Consider the following 21398-nt stretch of genomic DNA (forward strand, 5'->3'; position numbering starts at 1 on the left):
GTTGTTTTCTGCAGTTGATATTTCCTGACGGATTTCCCTCGGTTGAGGAGGAGGAGTGACAGCCAGCTCTGTCGAGTTAAACAGAGATGGTCAGGAATATACCGGAAATACACAACTGCTCCTGTCCAAATAAAAGCCAACAGTGATGGTTGAAGAATTCACATATTTTACAATACCCGGGTGTCAAAATACTTAATTGCCAGTAAAAGTTCTGTGGTATAATATTTACCTCTGAGACATAATGGAACAGAAGTATAAAGTATCAAAAAATGGAAACACTCAAAGTATAAGTAAATTATACTTAAGTACTTAAGTACACTACTTGAGCAATTGTAATTGGCTACTTTCCATTACTGATTATTGGAGTGTATAGAACAACAAAAAACAATAGGAAATTAATAGGAATTTCACTTGGCACCGCAGCTCCAAGACAGGTGTTAAAACATCTGCTTCGCAGCACCTGCCACAGTTTGTCAATAATGCTTTTGTTTTGTAGGAGCCTTCCGGAAGTCTTAATGTTGTAGTCTTGTTAGCTTGACGTTAGTGAGAGCGAGGGCGGCGTAAAGTGTAGATTTCAGACCGGTTTCTCGCCGACACCGAGGAGGACGCCGGGGCAGTGAACCTCTCATATCAATTTGTTAAAGAAGAACACCGGATTGTCACGTTAAACCACCGGGACGACGAATACAGCCGCGGACCAGGTGAATATTTATGTCAGTTTGTGCTTCGAGTTGTCTGTTAGTTGCTAGTTGTGGTCGGCTAAAGCTAACCGACGCTGTTAGCTTACCCGCCGCCGCCAGCGAAATCTAACAAACTCCCTGTCGAAACTGTCACAAAACATTTCCAACACTCACAATAATCATCTTCTTCTTTCAGTTACGCGAAAAAAGTACTTTAAAGAGCAAAAGGAGGGACGTTTTGTTCAACTTTGAGCTGTCAGTTGCGGTAACGCAGGTCGGGGGGAGAGAGGGACTTCCAGCCGAGGGGACCCCAAAGCGGCCCGGGTTCACAGCAGCTACCGAAGCCGGGGAGCTGGGAGTGCGGAGCCGGGAGCCCTGGAACCGGGGAGCGGCGTGTCAGCGGCCAGCGGAACTGCGGTGAAAGTTTCGATCACTGGGTGCCGGGTCATCCGGACAGAGACCTCATGAATGGAAATCGGAACAACAGGTGGGACCCCCAGACTAACGGCCATGCTTAACTGCGCTAATGTGGCGTTCAGGTGCTGCACCCGAGTTATTTTCAGACAGTGTGCAGCGCTACACACCCGTCTGACCCGCATTTGGGAGCTGCAAGTGTGTTACATTGGTCCCCTCTCAGTTCATTGGTTACACTCAATTAAAACCAATGCAGTCTAATTCAGCAGTCTTTTATTTTGTCCAACCCACTTATATTAATGACAGGGTTAATAACAGAGACACCTCTCTGTTGAATGCAACGCACTTTAATAGCACCAAAAAAATGCATGCTCCAAAATCAAACTCTCTCTCTCTAAAGCAATTTCCATAAAAACGGACTCGCAGTCAGAAGACAGAGTTGTGGTTAATAAGTTGCCAGGCTGTCATGGACGCAACAGACAGACACTGGGGGTGTCCGTTTGTCAGGTGGGTTTTGGCGGTCACTTTTGTGTCACTGTGTGTCTGTGTCTGTGTCTGTGTCTGTGTCTGTGTGTGTCTGTGTCCCAAACCAGTCTCACGAGTTTCCTTTATTCATACATCATTCTTTTCGGCTGTCAGAGGCAGGTGGTGATCCTGTCAGGTGTGTCTGAAGCCTGAGAGTGGCTGGCTCACTTTCAGGGAGGTGTGTGTAGGTGTGTGTGTGTGTGTGTGTGTGTGTGTGTGTGTGTGTGTGTGTGTGTGTGTGTGTGTGTGTGTGTGTGTGTGTGTGTGTGTGTACGCATGTCCATTTGAAGGGCAGCCTTTCACACCAGCTGCTGCCATAGTAACCCTAACTATTGAATAATGTTCAGTTAACTGCTGCCTGTGTTAATTACAAATCAATTGAGCATGGCGGGATAAGTCGATTTACTTGGTTGGCAAGAGGCACAGTTTGTGAGTCCCAGCTTGTGTATTATTGATATTTTTGGCCTGTGGTGGACTGGGAGGACAAAAAGTGCTAAACTGGTTCGCTGAAACCGACCCATTCATTCTCCACCAACTTTTCACTGTATGAGCACATATAAAATGAAGCTTTATTAGAGGCATAATTTAATTTAGAATAATTAAAACAATGTCAGGATTTGATTAATAGGCTGAAGTGTGTTTGATTCAGAGCACAATAATACAACATCACATTTATCATCAGTTGTTGACAAGAGTAATATACTCTAATTCTAATTATCAAATGTCATTTAGAGCAAAAACAATAAGTTGATTAATTCATTGACAGAAAAAAAACTGGTGATATTTTTATAATCAATTCACAAGTAATGTATTAAGCAAATATACCAAACATGTCTTAGTTTTAGCTCCTCAGTTGTAAGGTTTCGCAGCTTTGCTCTATGTTACATTATTGTAAATGGAATATCTTTGGATTTTGAAGGTTCAGTCAGAATAAGACATCTGAAGATATTACTTTGATCTTGAGGAAAGTGTGATGAGCATTTTTCATTTTTGATGAATAGAGCAAACAATCAAATAACTGAGGGAAATAATAGGGCAACAATTAAATTTATTGTTACCTTCAATCAAATTGTCATTCATCATAAATCAATCTGTAATTTTCTTCTATTGATTGATTAATTACTCTGTACATTAAATGTCTCTTATAATTTCCCAGAGCCCACGATGCTGTCTTCAAATATCTTATTTATTATATTATATTACAGTTTACAGTTTAAACCTAAAGATCTATGATTTACTTTGATAGGAATAAGAGAAAAGCAGGAGATCCACACATTTTAGGAACTAGAACCGGTGGATGTTAGGCAGTTTTGGCTGATACGCAACTGAAAAGATGAATTGATTTTTAAAATTGTTAATAATTGATTTGAGATTTTAAAAAATTGTTTCTGCTCTAATTGAAAATCTGGACTTTACTTCCCTTGTCATTCTAATTTCCTCTCTGATTGATTGACTGATCAGCAGGCACCTTAGGCAGTATAATGATCATTGATTGGGTTTAGTTCAGCCACAAATTATGTGTAACTAAATAAGGCTGTGATTGTCAGCTCAGTGTATGAAAGGTTGAATGTACCTTAAGGAAAATTGGAGGGAATGATGGATGATTTAACAGCATGGCGCTCACTAAAATTATTATTGTCTCACTTCAGACCCAGTGGGAAAACTTATTATGCTGCATCAACAGGCCAGTCCTCCCTTTATGGGGGCTGTTGAAATTAAAGGAGTGAATATGATGGTAATAATATGTTGGAGCAGTTTATACTTCTTTATTGAACTGAGAGTAAGAAGTATAAAAAGTCAGCTGTTTAAACCATAAACTGAAAATTCATTTAGCATTTTCCCTCATGTTTTGTGTTCTCAGGCTGCGGTTGTTTATTGATTTGTTCATGGATTTTTTTTTTTTTGTTTTGTTAAAAAACAAAACAAAAACCCTTTGAAAGTTGTAATTTTATGCATAAATCTCCAGTGTCCCTGTACAAAAAGCAACTTTATATTCTTAAAGTTCTGTTAAAGTTACCAGTCAGTCATTTGTAAGATCTGAAACATTTTCTGTGCGTGCAGCTCATTGTATCTGGTTTATGGCTGCAACAAACACTTTCAATGTCGATTAATCTGTTGGTTATTTTTCCAACTACTTTATTAATCATTTAGGCTTTACAATTTCCCTAAGCTGTTAAAAAGACCTATCACATTTTTGGAGAGCTGAAGGTGATGTTTCTTTGTTCGTCTAATGTTCCAAAACTGAAAGAAACAAAATTTAGTCATGCTATAAAACAGAAGGAAGCAGCGTCTACTCCCACTGTGACACAATTACTTGATTAAACGATTCATCATTTTAGCAGAAAAAAGTTCTGGATGTTTTGTGCACTATTTTAGAAACATTGCCTTGTAAAGCAACCTGACATATTTGGTATTTTTGTAAAGTGTGGATCATGAGTAGAATTAGATTTAAAATTTGCAAGTTTGAAAGAGGGAGCAATACTTAACCCAACAAAAGGTCTGCATGGTTAAACTAACCTTTGTTTGATGGTACAGTATCAGCTTTGCACATTTTTAATCTCCAGCGTTGGTGAAGTGATGTTCAGACTGTGCAGCAATGCCTCGGTGAAGTCCTCTTTTAAAGTGTGTGGGTTGAATGTCAGCTCTGTGTGGGTTCCTACTGGTTGTGTGGTGCATGTGTATGATGAAGCAGCCTAATAAGTGGTCATTAATCTCTCCATTGTTGCTCAGTCTACAGTGAACCTTTTGTGTTTTTAGGTCATTACTGCTGCAGAAGCTGCTATCTGCCCTGTGCCTAGTTGAGGATGCTTTCCATAATAATTCCTCAAAAGACAATGTTGCTTTCCTTTTATCTTTGTGCTCTCTTAGTTTTAAATGTTAAAGTTCGAATTTTAAAAAAATATAAAGACAGATTTTGTCACTGCAGCTCTGAGATAAGCGAGACAAATCTGCGTGCACCTGTTTTTCATCCTCTTGTCAGTATAGCTTTAGTTGCCATGGAGAAATCGTAGCAACATGGGCGCCATTGCCATGGGAACAGCACAGGGGAGGAAGCGACCTGGGGACACAGCAGCAGGAAGTGCAGTCTTTTTCTGAATGATGCCTCCTTACGGCAGGTTCAGGTTCAGGGTCAGGGTCAGGCCTTGACCCTGACAGGATCTCTGCTACAAACTGAAACAGTTTGATATTTTCCACCCACAGCTGCTCTGTAGCACTTATTTCATGGCCACATGGTCACATGAACTCTTTCTTTTCAACATTACAACACAGCACACATTTAGCTATTTTTACAGCATGAACCCTGTGTGTATGTGGAGACTAAATGTTCGTGTGTGTGTGTGTGTGTGTGTGGATCCTCTGAGTCACATCTGTGGAAATTGTGTGGTTTTGTGATGTCAAGTCTTTTTTTTCAGAGTACTTTCCAATTTGGCATTTATGAAAATTGGCGTCAAATTGGCGTGGTGTGTCACCCGCCTACTTCTCTTCCCGCCTGGCAAAGGCCACGTCAGTCAGGAGAAATCGTGACCGCTGAGTTGGTCTTTATTTAAAATGTCACCCAACTCCACAGACTTTTAAACAGTCATTATCAGATTGACTTGGGGAGGAGGGAGGGTTTCTTTTGCCTGTTTGTTTCAGTTATCAATTTCATCACTTTATCAATCTTTAACGTTCCAGACAACCTTCAGTCCTAGCAGCCACCATCTGCTCTTTCCTCCTTAGTAACCACTTCCTCCCTACGGTTTCTCTTCTTTTCAAAGCTCTTAGCTTGTTTGGGTTTGTCACATTTGTGATTACTAGTTGGAGCTTTGTTTTAGCTGTAATGTGTTACTGAATTGTAATTGGTCCAGAATTAAATTAAATCTTGATGATAGATGAGTTGGTTTACAAAACTCTGAATTTTGTAGGCTTGAGTGCCAAGTTACAAAGCATAAAGAAGACAAAATGTGTAAATGCAGAGATAAATTGGTGTTAAACATAAACTGCCAGTCTTTTAGAAAGAAATATTATGACTGAAATATTGAGACAAATTTGTCTTTTACATTAAACCTTCTTTCATTTATTTCTATTTTCATTTATTTCATTTTATTTTTTGTCCATTTGGAGGCAGTGCAATGAGCTGCAAACACCATCGACATATTATTAAGTTGATAAAGCGTTTTTTTACACAGCCAGCAGCAATGGAGAAACATCAGCCTTCAATACTAACTCTCTTTTAGTTCTGTTTTTGGTCTCTACCAACTCTTGAGTGAAGTACCTGCTCTTTAGCTGCCAAATGTTCCATTATGTTCAACAGGTAGTTGTTATTTTTTTTTCTGCTGTTTGGTGCTGAGTAAGTAGATGTACGTAGTGTTGTGCTGTGGTGTAGCTGATGAGAGTACTGTGGCTAAACCAAAACAGTAAAGTTTCTGCCTGTAAAACCAAAACATAACCATTGATCTATTGTCAATATAAAGATATTAATTGTTGCACCTTTAAGTAGTAACATTAATACTACACATCTGTGTTTTCAAAATAGATACTATAAGTATACTCAAGTTACTGTTGCAATAGTTTTGTACTTTATTGAGTCAGCCTGTGTGCTCTGTCATTAATTGTTCTACTTGTGCTGTTGTAGGAGCCGTTGGAGCCCAAGCCCTGTTTTCGTTGCCACGGCGACCTGGCTATGGCACGATTGGGAAGCCAATCAAGCTTCTGGCCAACTGCTTCCAGGTGGAAATCCCCAAAATCGATGTCTACCTGTATGAAGTGGACATCAAACCTGACAAATGTCCCCGCAGAGTCAACAGGTATCAGAAAATCCCAAAACTGAGCTCGTTTCGTGAGATTATCTGTTGTATTCAAGCAGAACTAGCAGGACTGTCTAAGTTGGACAGTTTGAAACTTAACACTTAATTTTCTTTACATTTTATTCCTAAACTGGTAAATAAGCTGTGTACGATTAGGTTATGCAGTGACTGGAAGTTATTTGATATGGCTGTCTTTTCAGGGAGGTGGTGGACTCCATGGTTCAGCATTTCAAGGTGACCATCTTCGGTGACCGTCTGCCAGTTTATGATGGGAAGAAAAGCCTCTACACTGCTAACCCGCTTCCCGTCGCCACTGCTGGCGTAAGTCTCTACAGTAAAGTTTGGATGATGTTTGTGTAGTCTGGAGGTACAACAATCATTGTTTAGCTTGACAAAGTTCACAAGTGTTGTGTAAGTGGCTGCTGTTGACAGAGTCATGGAACCCCCTGTCAAAAGATTCCTACGATTAAAAACAGCAACACCAAAGATAAACTTGTATTTAACTGTGGCTTGAGGCTCATGCTTTGTATCATGAGTGCATACGCTGAAATATCCTGTGTTTTCTTCTTCAGGTCGATCTGGATGTCACCCTGCCCGGTGAAGGTGGGAAAGACCGCCCGTTTAAAGTCACCATCAGATTTGTGTCGTTGGTCAGCTGGCACATGCTGCACGAAGTCTTGACGGGACGTGGCGTCCCCGAACCCCTGGACCTTGAGAAACCCCTCAGCACTAATCCTGTTCATGCCGTGGATGTCGTCCTTCGACACCTCCCCTCCATGAAGTGAGTCCCTTCACTTAAATTGCATCTGGAGAGAATTTTTAATGGAATATCTAAAAATAAAAGCAAAGAAAGTCAGCTCCATGTCACACTGAAACACTTCAGATCATATGAAAAGCTCAATGTGGCCAAATATTTGAGATAATTTCTAGTTTCTAAGATTTAAAGTCTGGTAAATTTTCAAATCATGACTGTATGTGCTGCAGTTTACCTTTACTACGTTACAGTTTTCGGTGTCAGTAAAATAGTATTGAATTAAGCATGAGGGCAGTATTTCTTGTTGGTTAGTTATCTGGTCTTGAAATATGATCTGAGGATACCTGCATCCTGGAGCTACTGTATAGCAGCCTTAATTTATTATGCAGGATTTCATTGTCACATGCTGTAACAGAAGCAATATGGCGACCACATATATGTACCAGACAACACCACTGATGGATATATTTTTTGATATATTAGATGATACAAGTGGGATTTTTAAATACAACATGGAAATCTGGATGAACAGCATCTTTATATAATCTACCTCAGGATATGTCATTTGGTGAATCCATTAACTAAAATAGGTTCAGTAACATGAACGAAAACCTTTTTAGCCTCCTGTGGTTGCAGACCTGTAACTGAGGCAGCGCTTGAGTTATGCTGCACTCAGTGAACCTCACAGGGAATGCTACTCCCAGCCGCGGGAGAGTTTTATTTTTGTGCTCTATCAAATTTTGTGTCACCTATGTGTCCTCTCTGTCCTTGCCAGGTATACCCCTGTCGGACGATCTTTCTTCTCTTCCCCAGAGGGCTATGACCACCCACTGGGTGGAGGAAGAGAGGTTTGGTTTGGTTTCCATCAGTCAGTACGGCCAGCCATGTGGAAAATGATGCTCAACATTGATGGTGAGTTAACACTGTGAAATCAGGGACATTTAAAGGAATAGTTCCACCTTTTGGGAAATAAACTCATTCGCCTTCTTTGGAGAGTTGGATGAGAAGAATTATGCCGTTCTCATGTTTGTACAGTAAACATAAGAGCAAAGCTAGCTGTTGTTTTCAGTCTTTATGCTGACTGTCTTTAGCATCTTATTCAACAGAAGGATATGAGAGCGGTATCTATCATCTCATCTAATTCTCGGCAAGAAATTGAAAAAATGTACTGATAAACGTTTCCTCAAACCCACCAAGGACCAAATACATGTATTTTAATCTCAGCTCTGTTATACATAGATTCTGGGAATGCGACCATCTTTTCTAAGTTATCAGCATAATATATATATATTTTCTTAATAGTGTGACCTTGTTCTGTACTGTTTCAGTGTCAGCCACGGCCTTTTATAAAGCCCAGCCAGTCATTCAGTTCATGTGTGAGGTCCTGGACATTCATAACATTGATGAACAGCCCCGCCCACTCACTGACTCCCACAGGGTCAAGTTCACCAAAGAGATCAAAGGTATGTCACCAAGGAAAGGCAGCGTCTGCTTGTTTTCACTGCACCACAGTTACAAGCCTCACCCTGCACTGCTTTCTGTGCTGTGTAAGCTCCTGTACCTATTTGATGTTGTAGCAGACTATTGAATATAATGGATGTTTATTTGATGCACAAAGAAGCTACAAATTAATCTTGGTGATTTAAACCTATTAAATGTTTCCACTCATTGAATAAAAGCTCCAGTCTGATATATTTTACCAGTGCTTATTTACATTGATGCCTCCACCATCTTCACAGGTCTTAAAGTGGAAGTGACACACTGTGGAACCATGCGTAGGAAGTACAGAGTCTGCAATGTAACACGACGCCCTGCCAGCCTCCAGACGTATGTTTCCCTGTCACGTCCCAGTAGATGTTAACCTGCAATCAAAGCTGTTGTTGGCTTACATTGATGAGAGATTTTTGTTACTTTCAAATCTGCAGATTTCCGTTGCAGCTTGAGAACGGTCAGACAGTTGAACGCACGGTGGCGCAGTACTTCAGAGAGAAGTACAATCTGCAGCTGAAGTATCCCCACCTGCCTTGTCTGCAGGTTGGCCAGGAACAGAAACACACCTACCTGCCCCTGGAGGTAAGGACCGATGGATGAATCCACTAACAAATGCTAGAAGTTAAATAATCAAAGATTGCCTGTCACTGTTGTTGGTAACATTTTGAGACGATATACAAGTTTGACTTTGAGTTTCACTCAACCTCCTCAACCTACATTCATGAGAAATGGAAACAGAAAAAGTTTGGATGAGTTTGACAGAGCTGTTAACTTTATTACTCCTAGCAACCACTATTGCAGCTTCCGTGTCACTCGCTAATGATTGGTTCGGGAAAACAAAACAACTCTCCCAATAAGAAATGAGCTTTGAACACAGTTTCTGTTTGAATAAATGACGTAAAAGAAAATGATTTCGATCAAGAGCTGGGTTAATTTTAATGACTGTTTTTCTTTATTTAGGTGTGCAACATTGTAGCTGGACAGCGCTGCATTAAAAAACTAACAGATAACCAGACGTCAACCATGATCAAAGCAACAGCCCGCTCTGCACCAGACAGACAGGAGGAGATCAGCAGACTGGTGAGTGTCCGCTGGACCAGGACACCCAGACACTTGCTTTCTGGCTCTTTTTTTTTTTTTTTTTTAACCTGTGAAGTAAAATTATGTAATTTCTTCTCTCAGGTGCGGAGTGCAAATTATGAGGCCGACCCGTTCGTCCAGGAATTTCAGTTCCGCGTGCGAGACGAGATGGCTCAGGTGACGGGCCGCGTCCTGCCGGCCCCCATGCTGCAGTATGGCGGCAGGGTGAGCTCTGAACCATTTATGGTACCTTCCCTTTAAATCACGCTTCATACGCATGTGTTTATCAGCATGTCTTTGTTTTAGAAACAGCAGGGTTTCCTCTGGCTAGTCACTGGAAGTTCACAAGGTGGACTAATTATCACAACTGGCAAAACAAAAAAGACTTAAATCAGTATCTGAACGCCTTTAACGTGGTCTTTTAGTGGGCTTTTTGTGCCAAAACCAAAAACTCAGATTAGCACTGTTTCAAATAATACCTTTGATATTTGATCTGCAAAAGATTTGAATATTTTCAAAGGGGAAACCCTGTGATTATTATCTGTAGATTCATTTCTCATGTTTGTGTTTCCACTACAACACATTTCTTTCTGATTACATCTTGTCTACATCTTTTCTTCTTTTTTTCTCAGTGAACTTTTCCTTGTGTGAATTGCTGTGGTTTGATACTGTTTTTACACATGCATCCTGTTCTTAAGAAATCACACCTAGAAGCAGTTTTATTTTGAAAGCAAACTCTGTTTTGCATGTCTCTCATAAAAATACAATTTCTGGCATTAGAGCTTATATGCATGACCCAATCAGAGGCAAGCACAGTTGAAATTTAAATATTAATTTGCCTCCAATGCCACGATCAGCCTACCATTCACTGTCTATATGGAAATCATTAGCCTTTTATCTTGATCACTCTGGCTACCTGAATTCTTTGAATCCATACATTGTCTGTGTGTCCATGTACTGTATGTGTCTGTGTGACTGCCAGCCCCAGCAGATCAACCCTGCACTGTCGTTGCAGAACCGCACGGTGGCCACGCCCAGCCACGGGGTGTGGGACATGAGGGGGAAGCAGTTTCACACCGGGGTGGAGATCAAAATGTGGGCCATCGCCTGCTTCGCCACTCAGAGACAGTGCAGAGAAGAGATCCTCAAGTGAGTTCACAGAAATGATTGTTGTTGCTTTGCTGAGTGATAAACTACCACCAATTAATAAATACAAGAAAGGATAATACACATTTTTGCAAGTGATAAACTGTTAAGAAAATCTCTTATTTAAAGAAATCAGTCAAATAATAATAATTGTATTTTTATGTAGATCTTCTAATTCCTAATTTGGTTCACAAACACACTTCGAGGCATAGAAGTGGCTTATTTTAACATTAGTAAATCTCATTCACCACATTTTTAGGCATTAGTCAAATTCAGATTTCATTTGGAAATCAGTCTGTTGGGCTGATTGACAACACAAACAGTTTACAAGGTTCACATACCACTGATGTGAGATTCAATTATTCACACTTAGTATACCAGGGTATCATCATTAATTTTATTTATACTTTCAGTGTGCAAAAGACTGGTTAGTTAGTTTTTTAGACTTTGTTTTTATCCTGATCTCAATGAGATTACCTGATTTCATAAAGGTTGTACACAGACTTTCCAAACACAATAAGCAATAAAATAATTCTCTTCTGGTGGCACATGTTTTAAACCCTGGACCACATTTACACACGTATGATTATCTCTGTGTTAAACTGTATTACTGTATTGTTAAATACAATTTATTTTCTTGCTCAGGAGCTTCACCGACCAGCTGCGGAAAATCTCAAAGGATGCTGGGATGCCAATCCAAGGCCAGCCATGCTTCTGTAAATACGCCCAGGGAGCTGACAGCGTGGAGCCCATGTTCAGACACCTGAAGAACACCTACGCCGGGCTGCAGCTCATCATTGTCATCCTGCCTGGGAAAACACCCGTCTATGGTACAATAACCATTTCTAAACCAAACACAATGATTAAAATTACAGCAGCACAAGAACAGTAACCCAAACTCTTCAGATTCAAACTGTAGGGGCCACTACTTCCATTTATGAAGACAACATAAAGTATTATCGCTTTAGTCAGTTCAGTTATCAAGTTGTAGAAATGTAATCAGAGCAATGTCCAATCTGTGACCCTCAGCTGAAGTGAAGCGGGTGGGGGACACCCTCCTTGGCATGGCCACCCAGTGCGTCCAGGTGAAGAATGTAGTGAAGACGTCCCCTCAGACCCTCTCCAACCTCTGCCTCAAGATCAATGTCAAACTGGGAGGAATCAACAACATCCTGGTTCCACACCAACGGTAAAATCACAAGATGGCAAATAGGATTGAACAAGGGGCTTCTGGCTTGTCTATAACTGAAGATAACTTTTGTAGGACAGCTACGTACTTCACTCGTGTGTTGTTTCCTGATTGTTATCTCTCTGTGAGAAAGACTGTCAGAGCTGTGTCACTGCGTGGCAGATCAGTTGGAAGATAATTTTGTGTTTCTCCTTGTCCGTCCAGGCCCTCTGTGTTCCAGCAGCCTGTCATCTTCCTCGGGGCTGATGTCACTCATCCTCCAGCAGGAGATGGGAAAAAACCATCTATTGCAGCGGTGAGACTTCACTTCAGAAAAAAGATACTTTACAGCCTCATTTGAAAATATATATTTGGATCCTGTTGGCACTGTAATTTTGTTTTAATGGGCTAGGTTGTGTGTTTGTTTCTTATTTCCACAGACGGCTCGTAAATTTAGCTGTATTGCTTTTACAGCCATTACCAGAATGCTGATATTGACTTGTGACTGCTCTTCCTCTACAGGTGGTGGGTAGCATGGACGCCCACCCCAGCAGGTACTGCGCTACAGTGCGGGTCCAGAGGCCCAGACAGGAGATCATCCAGGACTTGGCCTCTATGGTGCGAGAGCTCTTGATCCAGTTCTACAAATCAACACGCTACAAGCCAACCAGGATCATCTTCTACAGGGACGGAGTGTCAGAGGGCCAGTTCAGACAGGTGGAACGTTTTCTTTTACCTTCCTATTTTTGCTGAGATGTTAAATATTATTTTAGGCACTTAATTTGGTCATATACAGCATACTTTAGTCAAAACAGTTTCTGTAAATACTATTTAACTTGTTGGTGTAATGCATGTATTTTTTCCACCTGGTAATTTTAATACTAAATGTATTTTTCTGTGTAGGTGCTATACTATGAGCTGCTGGCTATCAGGGAGGCTTGCATCAGTCTAGAGAAAGAATACCAGCCGGGGATCACCTACATCGTCGTACAGAAACGCCATCACACACGCCTCTTCTGTGCAGATCGCAATGAGCGGGTGAGCAGCACAGAGGGCTCAACATTATTGATATTAGAAACTAATAGGTCTGACAATGGAATTGGGCTAAAATGAGGTGTGAGCCAATATCTCACAAAAGGAGAATTTGACTGCTCAGGCCTGTGAGGGAAAATGACGTTCTTTAACATCAGTTTATTGCATTGTGTTTCCTGCCAGGTTGGACGAAGTGGAAACATTCCTGCCGGCACCACAGTGGACACAGACATCACCCACCCCTACGAGTTTGACTTTTACCTCTGCAGTCACGCTGGGATTCAGGTAAGCCTTTAAGGACCGACGCAGACTTTCAAGAAGACTGCTTCAGCCTTTATAGCCACTGCCTGAAAGTAAAGCTCTTTAAAACATTACTGAGACTGAAAACTACAGTTTTATAGAGATGCCAGTTGCTGTCTTTGCTGTAAAATGTCAGTTTGGTTACAAGATGGCTATAAAAAGATGAATCTATTTTTGGTTAAACCTTTATAAGTGATCAAGTGTGCAGGAAACAAAGCATTCCCACTCACTTAGACAAAAGGCGGCTGCTCCTTGCTGCTTTCTTTTATGAGGTACCAATGTGTTGTTTATAGTTATTAGTTTGTATGTAAGTTGTGGTGGCCTGATTACAAATTTCTGGCCTTTTTTTTTTTTTTTTTTTTAAAGCCCTTAAAGTACATTTACTTATATCATGATATATTATTTGACTGACACCTGTTGGAGAAGGGATACCTGTAACTTTTTCATTAGTCCATCGAACAGCCAGGCCTCCCTGCTTCACCTAATTTTAGCAGCTGGTTGTTTGTCCTCTCTCCACGGAGCTGTTTTCTCTGGGGTGCGATTAACTCTGCTTTCCCCTCTCCAGGGTACGAGTCGGCCTTCCCACTACCACGTTCTGTGGGACGACAACTGTTTCACTGCCGATGAGTTTCAGCTCCTCACCTACCAGCTGTGCCACACCTACGTCCGCTGCACGCGGTCCGTCTCCATCCCGGCACCGGCCTACTACGCCCACCTGGTGGCCTTCCGCGCCCGCTACCACCTGGTCGACAAAGAGCATGACAGGTGGGGAGAAGGTCTTTTAGTTTTGTGGAGGGTTTTTATGATGTGTCAGTTTTGCAGGTGAGCTGGAGAACATCAAAGTGCACTAATGAAGTCAACCACAGGTGTGCAACTATCATCTAAAGAACTAAATATTATTACCAGAAAACAGGTTAAATAGAAATCTTCATTCATGCCAGACAGCATTAAAACACAAAAACACTCAACTTTATTGTTGAATCAACAAACATGTGGAACTTCAACACCTTTGTTGCCTGTAAAATGAGGATCATTATCATTAGGATTATATGAGCATTTGTGTGCACAAATTCTAGTTTTGTTTTATTAACTTAAAGTAAGTTAAGTAACCACACTTAAGAAAATACATAAACATGTTCCTGCTAGTTGAAGGATAAATGTAACAACTACTTTTGTTTCTAAAGTTAAACTGTACACAAGAATGACACGTTACTTCTGGCCTTGTTTGCTAACATATGTTCTGGGTACCATCATTTTTTACAATGTATCAATAAGTTTGATATTGGCTTTTATTGATCAAATTTCTATTTATTTATTGGGCGTAGGAGCAATACTAATATCCTATTTGAATATCTGATAGACTGTGTTGGTGTTTCACATGTCGTCTGCTGTGAGCTGTCTGACTTGTGTATCTTGTGGTATTTGTCACTGTGCATGTGTAACCAAACTAGATCATTTGATAGATTTATCTTTGGGACTGTGTTTTTGTTCACTGTTTTTGTTCCTTTTCCTTTGACACAGTGCGGAAGGCAGCCACGTCTCAGGGCAGAGTAACGGCAGGGACCCGCAATCGCTGGCCAAGGCTGTTCAGATCCACCACGACACATTGAGGACCATGTACTTTGCCTGAACCCCCCACCCTCCCCCTCCACATCCCTTCACCTTCCCCAGCCTCTCAGTCACAGTCTTAGGGTCCGACTCATGCTGGTGCAGCTTTGGTCACTGGAACATGATGGCGACGGTGGCAGCTGCTGCAGGCTGCCTGAGGATGATAGAAGCCAGAGAGGAGTTAGAGCCACATTATGCAATTTGAAACCAGCCAATTGTTTCTGTGCTCCTACCCATGCATCACTTACTCCTCCACATTTCCTCTGCTGTATTTAAATCACGATGAATTCTCTCTTTTTTTTTTTTTTTAAAGCTCGCCTCCAGTTTTGACAGCAGCTCAAACTTTTATTTTGCCGGGGTTTTTTTTGTGTGTTTAAGTCATGGTGGAGCAGCCGGGTTTTAAAAAAGTTTTTTTTTTTTTTTTTTTCTTGGTGCATGGGTGGGAATGAAGCAGAACCAGTGAGGACCCGACTTGCTCCGTAGCCTCATGCTGAGCCTAATGTTGCTGGTTTATATTGTAGACGGTTTTACATGTTTGTGCGTTTTCAGCTTTCTAGATACTGTATGTGTTGTTTGTCTTTTGAGCAAATGTGTGATTGCCATGGCAACTTGTTAGTCGAGTACACTCACAAAAAACACAAGCTTCGCCCTGTCTTCGTGAAACGGCAGGCTGCCTTCGTGGTTACTCTTCTGTCTCCCTTTAAGCCAGTGGTTCCTCACAGTCATTCAGCCAGACAGTAAGAAGCGTAACTCCACACTCTACCAACACAGACACTGAATGAAATCTTCACGTTTTTTAAGAAAAGCCACGTATATCCAGTCTTTGAGGCGTTGTGTGTCGCTCGTTGCCTTACTGTGAGGCGAGGTGCATTAAGAGGACTGTTAGAAAACAATGCCACAGCCATGAAATGGACAATTTTAAACTTCTCTAAGTGATAGTTTAGCTTGGTACAGTGTGTTATACCAAACGTTTCTTGTGTGTTTTATTCCTCTTGCTATTTATGAGTTGTTTTTTTTTTTTCTTTTTAACTTTTAAATTAACATTCATTTTCAGCAATAGAACCGAGAGGACAGTTTATATCTTCTGACGACCATAAATGCTTTTTTTTTTTTTCCCCAGTTTTTACACAAGAAATTGACCAATTTAGCTGTCAAGAGTTCCTTCAGTGCAATAAGGTGTTAAAGCAGAGAGAGCAGGTTCGGTGCTGTATGTTTTCGATGAGTATTTGTGTGCTGAAAACGGTTTGTTATGAGTGAGTTTTGGAAGGTGACAATGAACTTGGATTCAGGAATGTACAGTATTTGACATTCTCATGACCAAGCGGGATCAGCGTGGATCAGTCATGAGGGCTGATGGTGTTTGGACAGAGTAAACAAAAGTGCCTCATTTGGTTTAAAGAGTGAACTGTCGGTAGGATGGAAGGATTTTAATTGTATGTGGGTTTGGGTGCCTCTGTTAACGCATTTAGTTCAGAATCCCAGTGAACTGTAAAAATACTGCACTGCCCAGCACAGAGGATTGTAGGTGATCTGAGCACAGGCCGAGTGTGTGTGAGCATTTTATATGTTTTGTTTTCTCGTGATCAGGAACTAATTATCTTATGATTTTAACATGTTTTTTTTTATGGAGATCATGCAACATCATCACATAAAACACAACAGCTTACAGTGATTTATGAAATATTACAAACTGTTTTTTCCTATTATCACAAAATGATTTATTATGGTACGAAAAAACCAAATATCTATTATGAAATGTGAAAAATGACTCACTCCTAACTACATAATATTAATTTAAGAAAATATAGATATTGTGTTGACAAAACTATTTTCTTAAAGAAAAAAATAATGAAATATCATGTTTACTCAGGATTCTCAGACTCTCATTTAAATCTGTTACTTGTACATAGAATCACCGCTAACATCTCTGATTTGTCCAAAAAGAACAAATTAAGTTAAACAACAAACAGTCGATTGTTGAGCAAAATAATTCTTGTCATACGATAATAATATAGAAAAATAGTCTCTGGGTAACAACCTGTTTTCCTTGATATCAGTAAACACTTGATTCATGCATCCAACAGATAATTTTGCTGAGCTTTGTTTTCTCATAATAATCAGTAATTATGTAAAGATCCAACAAACTAAGCTTATGTTGAGATCATAAAGTATTTTTGTGTCAGAGAGAAAACAAAACATGAATAATCACACACAGATGAATTTCTGAGCAGGTTTACGTACATGCAGCCAGGTGACGACACAGACTCTGTGTGTCCTCACACATACTGGTGGGACTCACAGTTGAATTTAACACATTTCCAAAAGAGTTTTTCTAAATATATCTGTTTTGGATGAAACGGTGTCATTATGCAACTATAACCAAATGAATATCAATATAATGACAAAAAATGTAAAAGTAAAGCTTCTAGTAAGAATCCAACATTTTTAAGATCATTAACACCTTTCAGTCGTCGTTGCCAGAAGTTTAGAAATAGTGCTGCTGTTTTCTGATGCTCAGCCCTGGAGGTTGTTGTCTTTCATGACCGTGCAGTGTAATTTGATACAGATGAAGCCCTCATTTCTCATCACTTGGACCAAACCAATGTGCCTGGTCACGGTGAGGGTGGAGGACTTGAGGGGGTGGTTGTGGTGTCAGTACTCTTACAGCCGTACAGCGTCATGCTAAAAGCCACTGTACTGCTAACTGTGCTAGCCACACGTCACCAGAACCAAACCTTAGCTGCTATAAGAAAACATTTATTTAATATCTCATCAGATACATATAGATTAAATATATTAATACCAGAGAGAGGATATGGTGTTTTACTGCACTTAAAAAGATGCATGTGTTTATGGTTGAGTCGAGGTGATTAGAGATTCAGCTCTTTAAATGTGTGGAGCTGCCTACAGTTTTAACTATAAGAATATCAGAACAGATTGTTTCCCTTCTGCGTTTGTTGTCATGTTGAAGCTATTTCTTAATGTCAGACATTACCAGCATTTGATTTTACTTGAAGAATAGTTATAGAAGTTGTGGGCATGTTTAACATTGTTGGCTAGTGATCCGCTTGTCGAGCCTTATTACAGAAACCCCTTTTCCTCTCATGATGCCACTTACAGTAACTCGACCTCTAGACTCTGTAGCTGCAGATGCCTTTTTCCTCAAAAACAGAAGCATTTTTAAGCCTGAATGGAGATATATTTATATTTAAAGATGATAATGTAATGCACACACCACTTATTTTTTCTAACAAAGTCCTATTTGAAGCAGAAGCTGTATTGAAATATGGCGTTTAATAATCATAGTGGTCTGTGATCATTTTTCCAAATTTGATAATGCAATACTTGTTTGTGAAAAGCAAAACGTGCGATGCGTTTGCTGCATTGACGTGTTTTGGAGACTGTTGGCGGTTGTGTTGTCACGTAGATGAACCATCAACCCTCCTCCGCAAAGGCGACCTGTGACAACCTCCCTCTACTTTGTCATTTTATCATCTCAAAAGCTCATCAAAGAAGTAAAAGACTTTGACTCTGATGGGGTTTATGTTTCTCAGTGCATATGCTGCAAACTGTATCTTTTTTTTTTTTTATTCTTTTGCATATTCATAAAAAGAGGAGGGGGGTTGAAAGTTCATCCTTGGACCGATTTGTCCGTTAACAGACTGTGCCTTTCCTGATGGTGCTGAAAAAAAAAACAAGTAAATCAAAGAAATCTTAACATTCAGAGAGGGCGCTGAGCCCTGAGTCTACATTAATAAGTATATATTGATACATGACAATACTGTAAGGTGTGATTGTATGAGTGTATGTATTTGTGTGTGTGTGTGTGTGTGTGTGTGTGTGTGTGTGTGTGTGTGTGGGGATACCTCTGACATATGCCAAGAACACAAAATATGCAGAACTGATCAGTTTGGAGCTGACAGGACCAAAAGGCCTGTGGGGATCAGTTTTAGTGGACGGGCACTTTCAAGCACAAACCCAGAAACTAACATCTGAATTTAAAAAAAAAAAATAAAAAAAATTGGGGAACACTCATGATTCTGTAGGTAAAGAGTAGCTCAGTGTAGACATTATGTAGCATTATTTATTTAAGTTTATTTCTATTGGGACGTGACCCCTTTCTTACTGCCTGTTTTTTCCTCCTTCAGCATTTAATTTATGGGTTCATCCTCAAATGGACAGCAATAATGAAGCAATCATAACGTTTCTGTGCAATCGGTTTGCCTGGCGTTCCCTCTGTATATGCATGTCACTGTCCAACCCCTTTATTTTAGTTTTTTCCTCTTTTTTTTTTTCTAATGTGAAATGTAGACGTTTACAGACTTGAGATAGTTCTTTGTTTGAGTGCCCGTCTCCCATGTTAAGGGACTCCCCACAAAAATAAATCTTTAAACACCTCTGTGGTTGGCTGCATATCGTCACACTCAAAAACAAAAAGGAGGTTTGGGTTTCACAGCATATTCATGTGCTTTTGTTGTTTTTTGCCTGATTATGAAATTGTGTCACTTTTAGAAGTAAAACTGTTTGTCAAGACCTTTTTTTTTTTTTTTTTGTCTTAACACTCATCTGATCCTGGTCCTAAGTTGAGCCTTTTTATTTGGTTGTCATATTTAATTTTTTGAATAAATACTCTATGTATGAAATGTGAGTTTGTCTTTTAGTATTTGTGCAGCATCAGCGGCATCTTTCTGCTCTTGTGAAAGGAAATGGAAAAGTTTCAAATTAAACACATTTTGCATGCTCAGCTGGCCTGATGTACACAGAATAAAGATACTTTGGTAAAGAAAGGTGATAATTTTAAATATTTATATTAAAAAAAATCTTAATAGGAAATAATAAAGTGTACAGATTGTTAGTACTAAATTAAACTGCCCTTTTCAGGGATGTTATTCAGAAATTACATTACAGTTTTATTTCAGAGATTATTCTGAAACTATATTACTCATAAATACAGTGTTGCACAGAATTGTGTATCATAATACGCCAAATTAAAAATGCAACTTACTGATATGATGGTTGAAAACAAGAAACAGTATAATTTCTCTCTGTTACATTAAACCACTTCAAAGTAAAATCAGCTGCAGCCAGCATCCGACCCCTCTCAGCAGACTCTTCCCCCGCTGCGGGGCATGATGAGAGGAGACAGGTTCATTAAATGTTTTATAAATTGTGGGTGTACAAACTGAGCTAATAAACGAACAACATCCACTGCTGAACCAACGTCACTGGCTGTACTCAGAGCAGTATACAGCAGGACACTATCAAGGGATGTTATCTGTGTATACTGTACATGCACTCCACCTGCACAGGAGCGCTCGGTTCATTATTACTGACAGGAAATGGGCAGAGGGCTGTTATCAGTCGCTCCCTGTTTGAAGCCCTTTCAAGACCAAACACAGACACACTTTATAACTGCACTTGACTACAGAGTTGTGTTTACACTTCCGGCTGTCTGATCTTATAACTGCAAATTAACTTGGCAACATACAGTCTCCGCTTCCTGCTTATGTACTGGTTTTTTTTTATTGCTTTATCCCTCACACCTATAAAACACTCATCTTTGATTAAACAGTGTCCTGGCTGTACTCTGAGTCACAGAAAAGCTTGTTTGACAGGATACTGTACGTACGAGCCCTGAAGGGACAGTTTATTGTTTCACCTGTACACAAAGGTCAGAGTGCAGCACCTTCAGGGTAAAGATCAGCACTTTGGTTTGTAACCCCAGTTCTCTGAGAACAGAGAGCTATTAAAAGCTTAAACATCAAGCAGAAATTTAGTGGCATTGACTAATAATTTTTTTAAATTAAAATGTACTTTTTAATTAATTTCAAGTTACATTACAAGATTTTATTTTCAGAGCACTTCAGAACTTGTAAACACGAGTTCTTCTGAGGTGAAATGAGGAGATGACTGAATTAACAGATCATTAAATAAAAAAAAGAAAAAAAAAGAAAAAACATGATCAGTATATTAGCAGACTTCCCAGCATGCATTTCTCCAGAGTGAAAACTCAGAGACCACCCCTGTTTTGTAGTTTAAAGAAAATATTCATGATATTAAATAAAGACGTGGTTGTTTCTTCTCATTATAATGAAACACTCCCTGTTTAATCCTCGTTGCAAATTATTAAGGACTTCATTAGAAAATATCTGGTTCTTTGATAAAAAGTCGCAGGGATAGAAGAAGCACTCACATATGAAATAACTTTCCTGGTCAGAGTTCACATTGTGAATGCAGTGCTGTTTCTCAGCAGCATGTTGGAGTCTCTCACCTCCACCCCTCAGGGTCAAGCACCACAAACGCAAATTCAACCTGTGCTAACTAGGCACTAAACCATTCATCATATTTCACACCCACGAACAACACCAGCTTTAAAAAAAATCGAGAATGTATTGAATCATTATAATTCATAG

At 39.9% G+C, this 21398-nt stretch overlaps 1 protein-coding gene across 5 annotated transcripts; it reads left to right on the forward strand.

Annotated features, from left to right (window-relative positions):
* The first annotated feature begins 152 nt into the window (after nt 1-152).
* Nucleotides 153-19633, forward strand: ago3b (argonaute RISC catalytic component 3b). 5 transcript variants are annotated; one of them, XM_071499803.1, is made up of 20 exons: nt 153-701; nt 877-1167; nt 6235-6406; nt 6607-6727; nt 6979-7187; nt 7936-8072; nt 8489-8623; nt 8900-8987; nt 9086-9233; nt 9612-9731; nt 9834-9977; nt 10714-10880; nt 11523-11707; nt 11907-12066; nt 12271-12361; nt 12568-12762; nt 12949-13083; nt 13261-13362; nt 13943-14142; nt 14899-19633. In XM_071499803.1, the coding sequence occupies exons 2-20, from the start codon at nt 1149-1151 to the stop codon at nt 15005-15007; spliced, it is 2637 nt and encodes an 878-aa protein (XP_071355904.1). In that variant the 5' UTR covers nt 153-701; nt 877-1148; the 3' UTR covers nt 15008-19633. The 5 variants fall into 5 exon arrangements, with proteins under 5 accessions (XP_071355904.1, XP_071355907.1, XP_071355906.1 ...); XM_071499806.1 differs by having other exon boundaries at nt 10747-10880; XM_071499805.1 differs by having other exon boundaries at nt 9834-9956.
* Nucleotides 19634-21398: the final 1765 nt, after the last annotated feature.

This window comes from Trachinotus anak, unplaced genomic scaffold (genome assembly GCF_046630095.1).
Source record: "Trachinotus anak isolate AG129_WGS33_773 ecotype Australia unplaced genomic scaffold, CSIRO_AGI_Tana_v1 ptg000016l, whole genome shotgun sequence".
Lineage (NCBI taxonomy): Eukaryota > Metazoa > Chordata > Actinopteri > Carangiformes > Carangidae > Trachinotus > Trachinotus anak.